The sequence below is a fragment of the Lynx rufus genome, unplaced genomic scaffold (assembly GCF_022079265.1).
Source record: "Lynx rufus isolate CCGP_SWC_20201006 ecotype Redwood Valley unplaced genomic scaffold, mLynRuf1.p SCAF_7, whole genome shotgun sequence".
In the NCBI taxonomy this organism is placed as follows: domain Eukaryota; kingdom Metazoa; phylum Chordata; class Mammalia; order Carnivora; family Felidae; genus Lynx; species Lynx rufus.
The window spans coordinates 132,215,174-132,232,289 of record NW_025814889.1 but is presented as its reverse complement, the minus strand read 5'-3'; the positions used below and the strand labels follow the sequence as shown (position 1 = coordinate 132,232,289).

The window sequence follows — 17,116 nt, the reverse complement described above, 5'->3', positions numbered from 1 at the left end:
TGTGCACCAGCAGGGGAAATGGCCTGATCCCTGACCCTCATCCTGCACCGAGATCTGCACGAATCCCTAATGCCCCATTTCTTTCTGGTTTTTGAAGGCAATTGAGAGATTTGAGTTGGAGAAGAAGGCTTTGAGAGAGAAAAGGCACGGCGACCCGGGAGACAGAGGCAAAAATCCTTTCTCATAGCCTTGATGGTGTTTCTGTGGGGTTTGGCTATTGTTAGAATCTCAAATGCAGTTAAGCAGGAATCCAGCATTTCAACCGAGGATAGCTTTGTCCTCTTCTGGAGGAGTCTCATGTCTGACTTGCTGGCATTGGGCAAGTTAGGAGGGAAGGATGGCGCACTTAGAGATGGCCTACCAGGTGGCACTTCTCCTATTAAATCTTTGCAATGCCCCCAACTGTGGGCTAGGTGCCGCTGAACAGAGTTTACGGACGAGGGAACAGGCTTGGGGGCAAGGGGACAGCTTGTCTGCGGTGGGTCCTGGATCCAGGGAGCCGGCAACTCAGGCGGGGACCAGTGAGACTAACAGTGTGACTGTCCTCTGACAGCTCGGGCTGAGTGAGTGAAACACCACAGCTATGGTTACCGCACAGCGATGGACAAACCTCGTGGCTACATCCTTTCTCTTCTTCCATTCTTCTGCAGACAAGAGTCACAGAAAATCACAGCATGTTTGCAGAGGCTCGGAATCTAGGAATGTCAAATCTTTCGTCAATAAAAGGGTAAGGGATCTGCTGCTGGGTCTCTCTCTGACTGGTTTCTGCTGGGCACGAAATAGATTTTGGTCCTGGGGAGGGGACGCTTGGCACCTGGATGGTCATTGTGCAGGAAAACTGCAGAGTGCCCTTTTTAGAGGATCTTAAAGTAGTTCGCTCTCTCTGTCTCTATCTCAAAACAAATAAATAAACACACTTAAAAAAAAAAAAGAAAAGTAACTCAGTCCCCCAAAATATTTCCAGCAGGTGCCTCGGGTGATGGCAATTGGTTTTCTCTTTCCACTTTTCTGTATCTTCACACTTTTTATAGTTGTTATATTGCCTTTTTCCCCCAGAAATTCATAATGAATAAACCCAAGGGGGAAACTGTATGCTCCAAATTATTAATGACAGTAAAATTAATTGGAGGTAATCCGTGAGTAGTTAATTCAATGATAGCCCATCTTCATAACAGGATCTATTCTCTGAAGTGAGACATTTGAAGACAGTGTAGCAATGTGGAAAATCTAAGATGGAGAAAGCAGGACACAGTGTGTGTGTGTGTGTGTGTGTGTGTGTGTGTGTGTGTGTGTGTGTGTGTATTTATGTATTGTAACATGAGTCGAGTTATGTCTGCATATTTGTAAACATGCTCAGAGCCTGAAAGGGAAAATAGAAATAATGTAAATCATTTGGTAAGAGGTGCTGGGGTCCTGAATGTGCCCCCATTTTGTCCAGTTTCTGTAAGCTTGTTACACCATCTTCGTGATAAAAAGGGGAAGATATCCTAGTTTTTAGTTTTAGTTTAAGCTGTCAAATGATGGACCTCATTTTCATATCTGCTTTTTGTTTCAGAAAACAGCAGATAAAAATCTGCTGGTGGAGCTGTACCAGCACCCACATAAATTTAACATCGCTGTGCCAAACAGGCTTCCAAATGGGGTGAACTTCTGTGACATGGTGGGCAATGTGGTCCGGGCTGAGAGAAACCGCCTTAGTGGCAAGGTAAGGAAAGAGAGTGGGCAGCTCACCAATGTTACCAACTGTGTGATCCCCTTGCTGTGGGCCCAGCTGTACCCCAGCTTTACAGCAACCATGTGGCAGACAGACATAGCCGTCCCCGTTCTATACCCCAAGGAACTGAGTCAGGTTCACTAAGTAAGTCAGTTTCCACGGCCAGACAGTTTGCAAGTAACTGAGCTGAGATTAGAACCCAAGCCCATGTTCCCTCCAAAACCTAGATTCTTCCTCCCTGAGCACTCATTTCCAGACTGTTTTTTTTCATTTTTAATTTTTTATTAAAATTATTTTTTTTTTATTTTTTATTTTTTATTTTTTTTTTTTTCAACGTTTATTCACTTTTGGGACAGAGAAAGACAGAGCATGAACGGGGGAGGGGCAGAGAGAGAGGGAGACACAGAATCGGAAACAGGCTCCAGGCTCTGAGCCATCAGCCCAGAGCCTGACGCGGGGCTCGAACTCCCGGACCGCGAGATCGTGACCTGGCTGAAGTCGGACGCTTAACCGACTGCGCCACCCAGGCGCCCCTAAAATTATTTTTTAATGTTTAGGGGCGCCTGGGTGGCTCAGTCGGTTGGGCGACCGACTTCGGCTCAGGTCATGATCTCGCGGTCCATGAGTTCGAGCCCCGCGTCGGGCTCTATGCTGACAGCTCAGAGCCTGGAGCCTGTTTCAGATTCTGTGTCTTCCTCTCTCTCTGACCTTCCCCCGTTCATGCTCTGTCTCTCTCTGTCTCTAAAATGAATAAACATTAAAAAAAATTAAAAAATAAATAAAATAAATAAAAAATTCTTTTTAATGTTTATTTTTGCGAGAGAGAGACAGAGCACGAGCAAGGGAGGGCAGAGAGAGAGGGAGACACAGAATCCGAAGCAGGCTTCAGGCTCTGAGCTGTCAGCATAGAGTCCGATGTGGGGCTTGAACTCACAAACCGTGAGATCATGACCTGCGCCGAAGTCAGACTCTTAACCGACTGAGCCACTCAGGTGCCCCCAGACTGCTTTGGTCATGTGTCTTATTGGCAAAAAATTTTGAGCGTGCACCATCATGATCTATGTTTTTTTGTAAATGATATACATACATGCTCTGTTGTCAACTGCTACATTATATATTAGTAATCTTAATTTCTTATTTTTCTTAGTTAGACATTAGTTAGAGTATTTTCCTCCCACGTCCCTTGGTGCCCCTTGGGGAGAACAACCACTTGGAGAGCAGTGCATTGGAGCACGCTGGGTTCCTTGGGAAGCAGGGCAGAGGGTGGGGCCGGTATTCCAAGGCCTAGAATATGTGAGACCACTCAAGAGGTGGGGATGAGTGCAGAGAAGTGTGGGGAGGGGAGGAAGCCCAGGAAATGGTACCCGCAGCCCTATAGCTGGTCTCATCGCCCTTCATGGTGTCCCCAAAGCAGCTCCAATCGTCGTCCCCTGCCGGGACCCAGGTTCTTAGCCTTGTCTACCTGTACTTCCCACTGCTGCCTCAAGCCACTTACTACCCCGTCTCTCTCTCTTTTCTCCTCCTCCCTCTGTCCCTTTGTCTCTCTTTCCCTCGCTCCTCTCTCCCTCTGCCCAGCCACCTTCCTTCACTCCCTCCTCTCTTCACGATTTCTCCCTGCTGCCTTCTCTCCGGCGGCGATGTCTCTGCATCAGCTCCGTCGGTCTCATTCCTCTGTGTCTTGCGTTCAGACTTTCTCAGAGTGATGGTCTGTTTGGGCCAGCCGCCGCCCAAGATGACAGTGGTATTTGCTGGAGTTCCAGCGCCTGGCTCCAGCATGGACTGCAGTCAGCAAGTGGACAGCTGCCTTTAACCAGTCGGTAGGGGCTCTGGGCCCAGGTGCCTGGTCCCCTGCCGTCTTTGGCAGAGGGGTGGAGGAGCGGCGGGCACTCACAGCGTCACATTCCCTCCAGGACAGTGCAAGAAGATATTCCCCACATTGTTATTTGGGACAGCAAGAAACTGGAAGGGAGGTAGTGCCTCTTGGTGGCTAAGTAGCTCTCTGGGCTCTAGTTTCTGCTGTAAAGTAAGGATAAAAGCAGTCTCTACCTGGAGGTGTTATTGTAACATTAAATAAGATAAGGATCTTATTTAAGTGTATAAAAAGTCCTTAGCACAGTGCCTAGTAAGTCAGAAGTTCTCAAAAAATGGTAGTTTTTATTATCAGTGCTATTAGCTTAATGATGAATAATAGAAGACTAGCACGGTCATTTGGGGTATATGTATCATGGACTATTTAGCCATTAAAATCAATGTTTACAAAGAGTGTATTGTGCTATGCTTTGGCGTTAAATGAAAGATATCAGTATATAAAACTCTACAGTATGATGCTACGTAAGCACATACAGGAAAATCTGGTGATGGAACCATAGTAGATATCACCGATGTTCACTGAGTGATAAGGTCATACTTTTTTTTTCCCTCCTTTGCCTGTACTTCAAAAAAAAAAAAAAAAAGAACGGGGCACCTGGCTGGCTCACTCAGAAGAGCATACGACTCTTGATCTTGGGGCTGTGAGTTCAAATCCCACCTGGGGTGTAGAGATTACTTAAATAATAAAAAAAAAAAGTTATAGATGATAGATAGATAGATAGATAGATAGATAGATAGATAGATAGGAGAAAGATTTGAGAACAAATAGGTTGTATGTTTTATGGGCCTGTTGTCCCTGTGTGACCTTCCAGCCCATGACTTTGCTTGCCCTGCACAGGCCCACTGGCACAGCCACATGTATTCGTGTTCCATTTGCTGTGTGGGTAGCCCCGAGGACAGTGACTGCTGTTACTTAATGTTCCATTTTTGAGGTCCCATGGGGAATGTTCTCCTTAGGCCTTAATCCCCAGAAAAACTACACATCCCCTGGCATGATTTTAGTCTTATAACTGGTGTTTTCCTTCGGCTCCCAGGAAACTCAAGGCAAATTTGTGTCTTGGCCTAATTTTAATTTTTTTTTTTTTTTAAGATTTTATTGGGGCACCTGGGTGGCTCAGTCTGTTCAGCATCTGACTTCAGCTCAGGTCATGATCTCACCGTTCATGAGCCCTATATCGGGCTCTCTGCTGTCAGCACAGAGCCTGCTTCAGATCCTCTGTCTCTCTCTCTCTCTCTCTCTCTCTCTGCACTTCTCCCCAGCCCCCCCAAATAAATAAACATTGAATTTTATTTTATTTTATTTTATTTTATTTTATTTTATTTTATTTTATTTTATTTTATTTTATTTTGTTTTTATTTTTGACACAGAGAGAGACAGAGCATGAGCAGGGGAGGAGCAGAGAGAGAGGGAGACCCAGAATCCGAAGCAGGCTCCAGGCTCTGAGCTGTCAGCACAGAGCCCGATGCGGGGCTTGAACCCACGGACTGTGAGATCATGACCTGAGCCGGAGTCAGATGCCCAACCGACTGAGCCACCCAGGTGCCCCTAAACATTGAATTTTAATTAAAAAATAAAAACTAAAAGATTTTATGTTTATTTTTCTTTATTTTTGAGAGATAGACAAAGCACAAGCAGGGCAGGGGTAGAGAGAGAGGGAGACACAGAATCAGAAGCAGGTTCCAGGCTCTGAGCTGTCAGCAGAGAGCCGGATGCAGGGCTCGAACTGATGAACCGTGAGATCATGACCTGAGCCGAAGTTGGATGCTGAACTGATTGAGCTACCCAGGTGCCCCATTACCTTTGTTTTTTTTAAAGTTTATTTATTTTGAGAGAGACAGAGAGAACACAAGTGGGGGAGGGGCAGAGAGAGAGGGAGAGAATCCCAAGCAAGCCCTGCACTGTCCACATAAAGGTGGATGGGGTCTGAACCCATGAAACTGTGAGATCATGAACTGATCTGAAATCAAGAGTCAGACCCTTAACAGACTGAGCCACCCAGGCACCCCCCTGTGTCTTACCTTTAAAAGGACCCTGTTCCAGCCTGTTCAGGGGCCATTGCAAACCCTTCCATGCCTCCTCGAACCCTCTCCTCTGTCACCGCACCTTCCCTCTTGGCAGTGACATTGCCTCTGCTCTGGAGAATCGGGAGGCCATCACTAGACCGTGAGCTCCATGAGGATGAAAGGCCCGTCTCCCTCGGTCAGTGGTTGGCCCCAGCCCGGCACCGAGCCGAGCCTCAGAGGCCAAGAGCTGCCCTCACATTCTCACTGCCATTCTCTCCTTGGTGCGGCTGTGACCCACCCCCATTCCTTTCCCATCACTGAAAGTGGCTGTGTCTGTCCGCCCTTGGCTCTCAGAAGGCCAAGTCCACAGGATGTGTTTCTGTTGTTCCATTAGACGACCTCTCTGTAGAACTGGCCCAGAGGATGACTCACTGCACTTGACAGTTGTATCCTTCCTCGGTCCCTGTAGCAGCTTCTCCGTCTATGCAGGCAGCACACTTTGGCCTTCCAAGCCCACGTTCTTCAGGACCCCTGCCTCTGCTCCGTCTTCTTCCTCTACACAGACTCATGGGCAGGGAGGGGGTAGACATGAGTCATCTCCCCGCATGAGGCTAATCACACTTAGGGACAGTGTCACCACCTCCAAACCCCATGCTGCACTCCGACTCCCATATCCCCCCACCTCCTGCCCTTCTCAGACTCATGACACTGCTTCTCCTCCTGTCTGGTTGAAAACCGTAGCCTTCCAGCCAAGCATAAGCCAGTCTCCTCCCTGGTCCTCACCCCTGCGTCTGAGCCATCACTGAGATTCACCTGCTGTCTTCCCTGTACCTCCTCCTCCTCCTTGCTGCCACTGCCAAGTTCAAGCCCCACACCTTCCTGTCTGGATCACTGCACCTGCTGTTTAGCATGCCTTCTGTCTGGCCATCTCAGTCCCCTCTAATGTACCTTCTCCCTTCTTCCTCTGGTCTTTTTTTTTTTACTGTTATTTATTTTTTTTTTAATTTTTCTTAATGTTTATTTATTTTTGAGACAGAGAGAGAGCATGAGCAGAGTGGGGGTAGAGAGAGAGAGGGAGACACAGAATCTGAAGCAGGCTCCAGGCTCCGAGCTGTCAGCACAGAGCCCGACACAGGGCTCGAACTCACGAGCTGTGAGATCACGACCTGAGTCGAAGTCAGATCCTCAACTGATTGAGCCACTCAGGCACCCCCATCCAGTCATTTTTACTCTCCCCGGTACCCCAGAGCCCCTCTATATGCCCCTGGGATTCCTTCTCTTAAGGCACCCATCACACTGCATTATAAATGTCTGCTTACTTGTGAACGTCTCCAGGGCAGGGACTCTCCATCACCATCTAAGCACCTAGTAGGTGCTCAGTAAATAGCTGTTGAGGGGCTGAAATGAACTTTTTGAAAGGAAGCAAGAGTGTGAATAAATAAGTAAGAGCTAGCACACCTTTAGTGAGTGTTTCCTAAGTGCCTGACACTGTTCTGAGCACTTTGTGTGTGTCACTCACTCATGTAACGGTCATGGCAGTCCTCGAGGCAGGGACGATCGCTGTCCTCTCCATTCTCCGTGATGCTGGTAGGCTGGGTCCAAGGGTCCCTGGCTGCACACAGGATAGAAATCAAACAGGGGCCAGCAGGAAGTGAAAGCAGAGTTTATTAAAGGTATAGAGAGAGTGCAGGTAGAGACAGAGTGTCTGGGAGACTCAGAAAGGAAAGGGATATGAATCTTGTCTATGTTTGGGGTCTAGGGTTTTTACTGAAGATGGTGTTCCGGTGTATGTGTCCTCTCAGCCATCCGGGAACGGTTAGAACAAAGACAAAGGCCCAGGTGTTATTCCTTGGAGCCCGGGGGTCTTGGCATCAAGATGTTTAGCATCCGTAGTCCAGAATATGCATATGATGGTTTTTCTGGTCATTCTCACCCAGTCCTCCCTTAGATGTCTATTCTAAAGAAATCATCAACTCCTTGTACTTTACAAGGAGGACAGGCACCATTTGCATTATGAGGCTTGTGTAAAGTGGGGTGTGCAGGTCCTAGCAAGAATAGAAGAGGAAAAGGAGCAAAAAGCAGGGTCTTTTTTTTAAGTTTATTTATTTATTTTGAGAGAGAGAGCATTAGCTGGGGAGGAGCAGAGAGAGAGAGAATCCCAAGTAGACTCGAACCCACAAACCGCAAGATCATGACCTGAGCCAAAACCCAGAGTCAGAAGCTTAACCGACTGAGCCACTCAGGCCTCCCACAGAAAGCAGATTCTTGTGGAGTCCTTCAGTTTCCCTCTGTCGTCTGGTTGAGGAAGCTGAGCACATACAGGTTCAATAACGTTGCTCAAGGCCACACAGCTTCTTAGCATAAGAGCTGGATTTGAATCCAGCTGGATTCGAAGTCTGTGCTCTGAACTGCTCTGACTGTATGTTTTCTCTAAGGAAACGTGAGGAACGGTGAAAAAGACAAAGCAGAGAGCTGGGCTCAGAGAACTCCCTGCCGATGAGGGAGGCTTATCCACGCACCCTGCCCCCAGCTTCCATAGGCCTGAAGGGAGAGCCAAGGAGTGTCCCCCTTTGCATCCAAGAGGGGGCAGGAATGGGATCTCTTTGCTCTTCATAATGCTAAGAGGCAGCGTGTGTGGTGTCTCTGGGGTCAAGCTGCCTGCTCCGGAGCCTCCCCGGCCATGCGAACTTGGGCAAGAGTCCTAAACTTTCGGACCCTCCCTTTCCTCTTCTATAAACCGGGGATGCCTGTAGTAGCTACCACCTAGATGGTAACAAACGAAACGAGGTGAGGGGTGAAGGGCACAGCCCTGTGCCAGACACATGGTAAACATTCAACAAATATTACACGTCATTACGCTATTAAGATGATAGCTCTGGAATCAGAGTCAGGTTACCGGGTCGCCTTGCAACGAAGTCTGAATATCCTGCCCCTCCGAGTTCGCTGATAATTCCGATTTTAGAGTTGCGTGTGCTTACCGTGAACCCCGCAGAATCTCCTGGTCCAGTGACTTGCAGCTGTGTAGCGTGTGTGTTTGTTGATTGCCGCTGATCGGAGTAGGTGACAGAACGGGGAAGCTGCCTCCAGTTACAGATTCCAGTGCTGGCTCTGCCACTCGCTGGCTGTATCTCTTTGGGCAAGAGACTTCAGCTCTTCGGTCCTCAGTTGGCTCGTCTGTAAAATGGGGATAGTAGTAACACGCCTTGTGTGATTATCTTAGCGGTTAGATGAGAATGTATAAAAATGCCTGGAAAGGCAAATAGTCCACACTCACTAAACTGAAAGGGTAAGTGTTTCTTTTAAGTTGACTCCAAAGATGACGGGTGGGAAGATGGTGTGGTTAGCGACAATAACAAGCTGTGGAACACAGGAGGAAAGGCGGGTTCTGAACGGAGAGGACTATTAATCTGGTTGCAGCTCACAGCCACAGTGAAATCATGAAACAATGAAAAATTGTGTTTTCAAAGACAACAGCAATAATAATGTGAATTTTGTTGTTGTTGTTGTTGTGTTTTTTTTTTTTCTTCCCAAGTCTTTCTGCTCCGATGGAGAATTAGAGAAGTTTCTGTCTTCTCCTTCTCCAAGAGCCATATGGCTGGATAGCTTCTGGTGGATCTTTCACAAGAGGTACCAGGTAAATCTGCGTGCTTCTCTCCCTTGCTTAAGTTACTTTTCTATGGAATAAACCCCAATGTCTCTAACACGGGCTACCAGGCTCTCTGATTCTATGGAGCACCCCTGCAGCCCCATCTGCCACCCCTTCCCTTCCCCACCCGTGCCTCGTCCATCCATCCTGTGCTTCAGCCTCCGCCCAATGTCCCGTAGCCCCCTGAGCATCAGGAACTGGTCCCTGACACATGGCTGGTCGAGCACAGGGCCGGGAGCAGGGTCGGGACCTCCCACCCCAGAGTTTGCGCACTTTCTTCAACAATCCGCCCCATGTATAAATCGATTTCATAAATCCTATAAAAATCAGCGTACTATTTCGTAAATGACAGGAGGTTCACCCTCTCGAGAATAAGAGAAGTACGTATTTAAGAACCTCAGGCCTTAGCCGTTTCATCAGGAGGCTCTAGTAACTCCATCTCCACTCTTATTCCTGGTAGCCAAACAAGGAGATCCAGAATAAGCTGTTTGATCGGATATCCCAACACTACGCGTCTCTCTTGTTGCATGAATCCAAATCCCACTATGAAGAGGCTCTCTTGAAAGTGAGCATCAACCACTGTTGGGAGAACAAAAAATCACGCTAATGCCAATAGAATGCCCTTAACATTCTTTCTGTGAGGGAGTAATTAGTAAGTTGTGCTATATTCATACACAGACTTGCAATGCCGCAGTCACAAAAAAATAAGGTAGATCTATATATGGCGTATTTTAAGTGGAAAGCAAAGAAATTTCTAGAACTCTGTGTTTAAAAATGTATATGTATATATGCATGTGTGCCTATGAATAGAAAAAAAAAAATCTGGAAAAATACTTACCCAGCTCTTAGCAATGATTATCTCTGGGGAATGAGGTTGTAAGAGACTTCCTTTTCTACTTTAAATATTCCTGTAGTATTCAAATAAGCATGTGATTTTAAAATTAAAAAGCATGAATATACATACATTCACAAAGACTGATTTAACTACGTAAATAAATTACCACAAAGTTAAAAGGCAAATGAGAAACTGCAGAAATCACGGAGCATATATGTCACACAATGGAAAGAACTCTTACAAATCGGGACGCCTGGCTGGCTCAGTTGGAGGAGCGTTCATCTCTTGATCTCGGGGTCATGAGTTCGAGCCCCACGATGGGTACAGAGATTACTTAAATACACAACAACTTAAAAAAAAAAAAAAAGAACTCTTATAAATCTTATGAAATCCCTTCTAGACCAGCGGACAAAGTACGAAACCAGAAATTCATCAGGGAAGAAATACAAATGGGAAAAAAGTTCACCCTTAACAGTCGTCAAACATACAAATTAAAACAATAGCCATTTGATGCCTCTTTTTACGTGCTGGATTGCATGGATTAAAAAGAATAATCGCCAGGGTTGTGAAGGATCTAGGGAAATGACACTCTGACAGTCTGAGAGAGAAGTGCATCGTTACATTTTTGCTACGATAAGCCCCCAACGTATCATAGCTGCTATGATTACTATCGTGATTCCATCTTCTTTTTTTTTTTAATTTTTTTTTCTTTTAACGTTTTATTTATTTTTGAGACAGAGAGAGACAGAGCATGAATGGGGGAGGGGCAGAGAGAGAGGGAGACACAGAATCGGAAGCAGGCTCCAGGGTCTGAGCCATCAGCCCAGAGCCCGACGCGGGGCTCGAACTCACGGGCCGTGAGATCGTGACCTGAGCTGAAGTCGGACACTTAACCAAGTGAGCCACCCAGGCGCCCCCGTGATTCCATCTTCTGGAAGTCATAATCGAATACTCGGGAAAAACTGCTTTCACTCATGCATTCCACAAAGTTTTGACTGCCTGCTATGTGCCATACATAGAAACGGTATCCACCGATGGGGGTGTTGAAGTAAATTTTGATATGCCTACTCAGCACAATATTATGAAGTTCACTCGTGGGAAAAAAAATCCCGAAGAGTTTCTAACAACCCGAGGAAGCGCTTCTACTATATTGTTAAATGAACAAAGCCAGATATAAATGTATAATTTGAACTCAACCGTAGTTAAGAAGGGACAACAGTTCCACGCGTGCAGAGGGGAAAAAAATAACAGTCGTAGTACTTCCTGTAATCTCTGATGGGTGGGTCAAATGTATCTTGTCATCCGGGCTACTCTTTGGAGGTGGCAGGAGGGGCTGAGCCGCAGACCACGTGCAGAGGGAAAGCGAGAGGGGGAGGTTGCTGGCCAAGCCTAGCCTGAGGTCTGAGGTGGGGTCCCCAGGTAGGGTAAGGAGCCCACCAAGATGTGGGCCAATGACAGATAGAAACTGCTCCCCCCATGAATGGAAGGCACCACGGTGTCAGGTGGAGAGTTTTATCACAGATCCTTTCCACGGTCGGGGGCTCTTTTCTGGGTGCGGAAACGTCCAGAACATGGCCTGAGCTCTGCTTCCCCCCCACCCCGCCCCCACCCTCCCCAGAGGCTGCCATCACTTCTGAGTAAAGCCCTGTACACCAGCTTCTGTTGCTGCTTCCCACAGTCCTGGTTCAACACGCACGATTTCAAGTCGGACATCTGCAACACAATGAGCCTGTGGATTTCGGGTAAGAGGAGCCTGCTCTGTCCTGGGGAACGCGATTCCGGAAACACTTTTCTGCCTGAGCCTGGGTCATAACACCCTTTACTGAGGCAGCTATCCTCTACTCTCGTTGACGTTCAAGAAGGTAAGGTGTGCGGTTAGAGCCCCATGGAGTACTGATCTCGCCTGTTTCCGCACAACAGTTCTAAGATGTTCTTAGTCCCTTTTTGTGCCCGGTGCATCTGTAGGGAACAGGCTCCAGCCGAGCCCCATTAGTTGGCCATGTGCTGTGGGCTGATGGATGCAGAACTCAGCAACCCCAAAGCGTATGCTGGTTGGACGATCCCAGCCTTCCTCCCCCGGGTGACCCCACGTGGCCCAACTGTAGTCCCCTTGTCCCTGCTGCCCGCACAGTGAGTGCCCAGGGTGGTGTTTGCTTTTAACGACTTTTCACTCCCCTTCCCCACTCCCCTCTTCTCAACCTAGATATTTTCTAAGGCCCTTAAAATCTCCTACCTATTGAGAAGTTCCTGGGTCCTAAGCACTGTGCTAAGTAAGCACTCTTTTACATTGCCTATTGTCTTGGGGGTCTCCAAGTCATTCCCACATTAAGGTATTTGCTAGGCGAACTCTCAGGTCTCAGCATGTAGGAGTATTGACAGCCAAGATTATGGCAGTGCAATGAGGTTACATAGCCAGGGAATATTCTTTTTTTTTTTTTTTAATTTTTTAATGTTTATTTATTCTTGAGAGAAAGAGAGCAGGAGCAGGGAAGGGCAGAGAGAAAGGGAGACACAGAATCTGAAGCAGGCTCTAGGCTCTGAGCTGTCAGCACAGAGCCTGATGCGGGGCTCGAACTCACGGACCATGAGATCATGACCTGAGCCGAAGTCAGATGCTCAACCGACTGAGCCACCCAGGTGCCCCCAGCCAGGGAATATTCCTAAGGGAAATGACAGGCAGGGTCTGGAGGAATTCCTGTGCAAGCTTCCTCATGCTGTTTCCCTTCCGTGAGGAGTTAGGCAGGGCACTGTCATCCCTCTGCAACAAAAATGCAGCAACACGTGTGATGTTTCTGCCCAGCCCGCTAGAGACACAGCACCCAAGCTTTCTATTGGGGGCTGGTCACATAGAGACCTCTGTCTGTCATGTACCAAAATTCCAGGAAAGCAGGTGTTCAGCAGAAGCCACACTGTTTTACAGCTTGCCACTCTTACCAGTTAGGGGAAAAATTTCCCCCAGCTTTATTGGTATAATTGATGCATAACATCGTGTATGTGTAAGATGCACAACGTAAGGATTTGACGCATGCATATGTTGGGAAATGTTACCATAATGAGGTTAGTTAACACATCCTTCATCACACATAATTATCATTTTGTTGTTATGGTGAGAACACTTAGAAGCTACTCTCATGACAGCAGTCAAATATACAACACAGTAGTGTTAACTGTAGCCATCATGCCGTAGATCCCTGGGACTCGTTCCTCCTATAACTGGAACTTTACCCCCTTTGACCCACATCTCTTCATTTCCTCCATCCCCAGCCCCTGGCGACCACCAGTCTACTCTCTGCTTCTATGAGTTTGGCTTTTTAGCTTCCGCCTATAAGTGAGATCACATAACAGTGTTTGTCTCTCTCCGTCTGCCTAATTTCACTTAGCATAATGCCCTCAAGGCCCATCCACGTTGTTGCATTGTCTGGCTTTCCTTCTTTTTATGGCTGAATAACATTCCGTTGTGTATATATATGCCACATTTTCTTTTTCCATCCACCCATTGACGGACACTCAGACTGTTTCCATGCCTTGGCTACTGCGAATAATGCTGCAGGGAACCTAGGGGTGCAGGTATCTCTTTGAGACTGTGATTTCATTTCCTTTGGAGTAGGATTCCTGAATCATAGAGTCGTTCTATTTTTAATTTTTTGAAGAGCTTCCATACTGTTTCCCATAGTGACAATACCAATTTACATCGCTTCCAACAGTGCACAGGGTTCCCTTTTTTCTACATCCTCTCCAGCATTTCTTACGTCTGGTCTTTTTGATCATGGCCATCCTAGCAGGTGTGAGGTGATATCTCACTGTGGTTCTGGTTTGCATTTCCCTGTTGGTTAGTGATGTTGAGAGCCTTTTCACATATTTGTTGGCCGCGTCTTCTTTGGAAAAATAACTGTTCAGGTCCTTTGCCCATTTTTAACCAGATTATTATTATTATTTATTTATTTATTTACTTATTTTTGCTATTGAGTCTATGAGTTCCTTATATGCTTTGGATATTTAACCTCTTATCAAACGTATGGTTTGCAAATATTTTCTTCCCTTCCATATGTTGCTTTTTCGTGCTATTGTTTCTCCTGCTGCACAGAAGCCTTTTAGTTGCACGTAGTCCCATTTGTTGATTTTTGCTTTGTTGCTTGTGCTTTTGGTGTCGTAGCCAAAAAGTCATGGCCAAGACCGATGTCAGAGAGCTTTTTCCCTATATTTTCTCCCAGGAGTTTTATGGTTTCAGATCTTACATTTAAGTCCTTAATCCATTCCAAGTTAATCTTTGCTAAGTGGTGTAAAAATTAGGGGGTTCGGTTTCATTCATTTGCATGTGGCTGTCCAGTTTTCCCAGCACCATTTATTGAAGAGACTGTTTTTTCCCCATTGTACATTCTTGGCTCCCTTATCAAATGTCAGTTGACCATCTATGTGTAGGTTTATTTCTGGGTTCTCAATTCTGTTTCATTGATCCATGTGTCTGTTTTTATGCCAGTACCATACTATTTTGATTTCTTAGCTTTGTAATATAGTTTAAAATCAGAGAGTGTGATGTCTCCACCTATATTCCTTTTCAAGATTGCTTTGGCTATTCAGGGTCTCTCGTGGATGCATACAAATTTTAGGATGGTTTTCTCTACTTCTGTGAAAAATGCCGTTGGAATTTTGAGAGATTGCATTGAATCTACAGATGGCTTTGGGTAGTTTGGATGTTTTCACAATATTAATTCTCTTGATCTATGAACACAGCATATTTTTCCGTTGATTTGTGTCTCCTTCAATTTCTCTCATCAGTGTCTTACAGTTTTCAATGTACAGACTTTTCACTTCCTTGGTTACATTTATTCCTAAGTATTTCACTGTTTTTGATGTTATCATGAGTGGGGTTGGGTTGTTTTCTTTATTTTTTTCCCACATAGCTCCTTGTCAATGTATAGAAACCCAACTGACTTTGATATGTTGATTTTATATCCTGAAAAAGTACTGAATTTGTTAATTCTAACAGTTTTTTGGTGGACTCTAGATTTTTCTGCGTACGAGATGGGGTCATCAGCAAACAGAGACGATTTTACTTCTTCCATTCTGATTTGGATGCCTTTTTTCCTTTCTTTTTTCTAATCATTCTGGCTAGATCTTCTGGTACTATGTTGAATAGGAGTAGTGAGAGTGGCCACCCTTAACTCGTTCCTGGTCTTAGAAGAAAAGCTTTTCTTCACCATTGAGTATGATGTTAGCTGCAGGCTTGTCATATGGGGCTTTTATTACACTGAGGTGTGTTCCTTCTGTACCCACTTTGTTGAGTGTCTTTATCACAGAAGGATGTTGAATTGTGACAAATGTTCTTCCTGCACCGATTGAGACTATCATGATTTTTATCTTTCCTTCTATTAACATGTATTATGTTGATTGATTGATTTGTGGCTATTGAACCATCTTTGCATCCCAGGGATCAATCTCACTTGACCATGGTGTATGATCCTCCTAAAATGATGCTGAATTCAGTTTGCTGGTACTTTCTTAAGAGGTTTTGCATCCGTATTCATCAGGGACATTGGTCTGTAGTTTTCTTGTAGCATACTTAATCTGGATTTGGTATGAGGGTAATGCTCACCTCATAAAATGAGTTTGGGAGTGTTCCCTCCTCTTCAGTTTTTTTGAAAGAGTTTGAGAAAGGTTGGAGTTAATTCTTTAAGTGTTTTGTAGAACTCACCTGTGAAGCCATCGCGTCCTGGCTTTTCTTTATTTGGGAGGTTTTTGATTACTGACTCAATCTCCTTACTCATTATCGGTCTGGTCTGCTTTTGTATTGCTTCATGATTCAGTGGTGGTAGGTTGTACACTTCCAGGAATTTGCCCACTTCTGGGTAGTTAGGGCAAGTTATATCAGTGTAGAGAAATGTTTACCAGACAACTCGCAGATGCTAGCCAAAGGCCAAGTTCACAAGCAAGATTTTCCAAGGAGAACAGCCTTGTGCCTGCTCAGCCTTTTCTGCACACCCATTTAATCCTCTTAACATACGCAGACTCCAAGAAGTCCCACAGCCACCAAACAGGGGAGCAGGCGTTCAGATCCAGGCTGTCCCGCTGCAAAGCTAGGTCTTGACCACTGCTCCATCCTTCCTCTCATTTTCTGACTCTTTTCTTCGCTTCGCCCTTCCTATTTCCCGTTTTGTCCAAGACTGTGCCTCCTTCCCCTAACGCATTCTCAGCAATAAACCCCCCCGTCCACTTGCTTTGTCCAGTGGAGGCAGCATCTTTGCATAGGTGGTCAAAACTTCTCAAGTGATCCTTGGTCTTTTCCTTTCTACACCAAAGAGCCGAGGGAGAAAGTGGAATCCTTCTAATGTCTGAGCGTTCAGGTTCCAGGAGCCAAGACTCTGAAGCACGTGGTTTTCTTACAAGAAAAAGCATCAGCCCCATTAGTGTCACCATCAAATATTTAGGGAGAACCCATTTCTGGTACTTAGCTAAGTGTGATAAGATGTTGGACAAATACTTGCTAAGCACCTGTTTGTTATGTGCTAGGTCCAGAGCTAAGCCCTGGAGGTGCGAAGGTGAATAAGGCCCAGGTCCTGCGCTCAGGGAGTTCCCAGTCCAGCAAGAGCAGAGGAGATGGGCAGGAAAACCAAAGTCTACAAACCCTTCACATCTGTGTACACAGGGTCACGTGTCCTGGTGTGATCGGATCGGATCTTGACACTCACGCTGTCTGGAACGCAGGGCGAACTTCATCTCCATTTTCTTTGTTTTGTTTTTTTAAGTTATTAAAATTTTTTTAACATCTATTTATTTTTGAGAGAGAGAGAGAGAGAGAGACAGAGCATGAGTGGGGGAGGGGCAGAGAGAGAAGGAGACACAGAATCCCAAGCAGCCTCCAGGCTCCAAGCTGTCAGCACAGACCCTGATATGGGGCTCGAACTCACGAACCGTGAGATTATGACCGGAGCCGAAGTCGGACGCTTAACCCACTGAGCCACCCAGGCGCCCCACCATCTCCCCTTTCCAGAGGAAGGCACCAAGCCGACCTAGAGAGGAAGGGGGGGTGCTCCCCCCACCTCCGCAAGGC

General features: G+C 46.2%; 1 protein-coding gene across 1 annotated transcript in view; it reads left to right on the top strand.

Moving 5' to 3' along the window:
- Window positions 1–17,116, top strand: part of FAM227A (family with sequence similarity 227 member A) — a 77,231-nt gene that overhangs the window by 12,867 nt on the left and 47,248 nt on the right. The window contains exons 4-9 of the mRNA XM_047065102.1: window positions 98–167; window positions 651–727; window positions 1,556–1,705; window positions 9,120–9,221; window positions 9,694–9,798; window positions 11,687–11,810. Coding sequence (XP_046921058.1) covers window positions 98–167; window positions 651–727; window positions 1,556–1,705; window positions 9,120–9,221; window positions 9,694–9,798; window positions 11,687–11,810 — 628 coding nt within the window. The remainder of the gene's footprint in view (window positions 1–97; window positions 168–650; window positions 728–1,555; window positions 1,706–9,119; window positions 9,222–9,693; window positions 9,799–11,686; window positions 11,811–17,116) is intronic.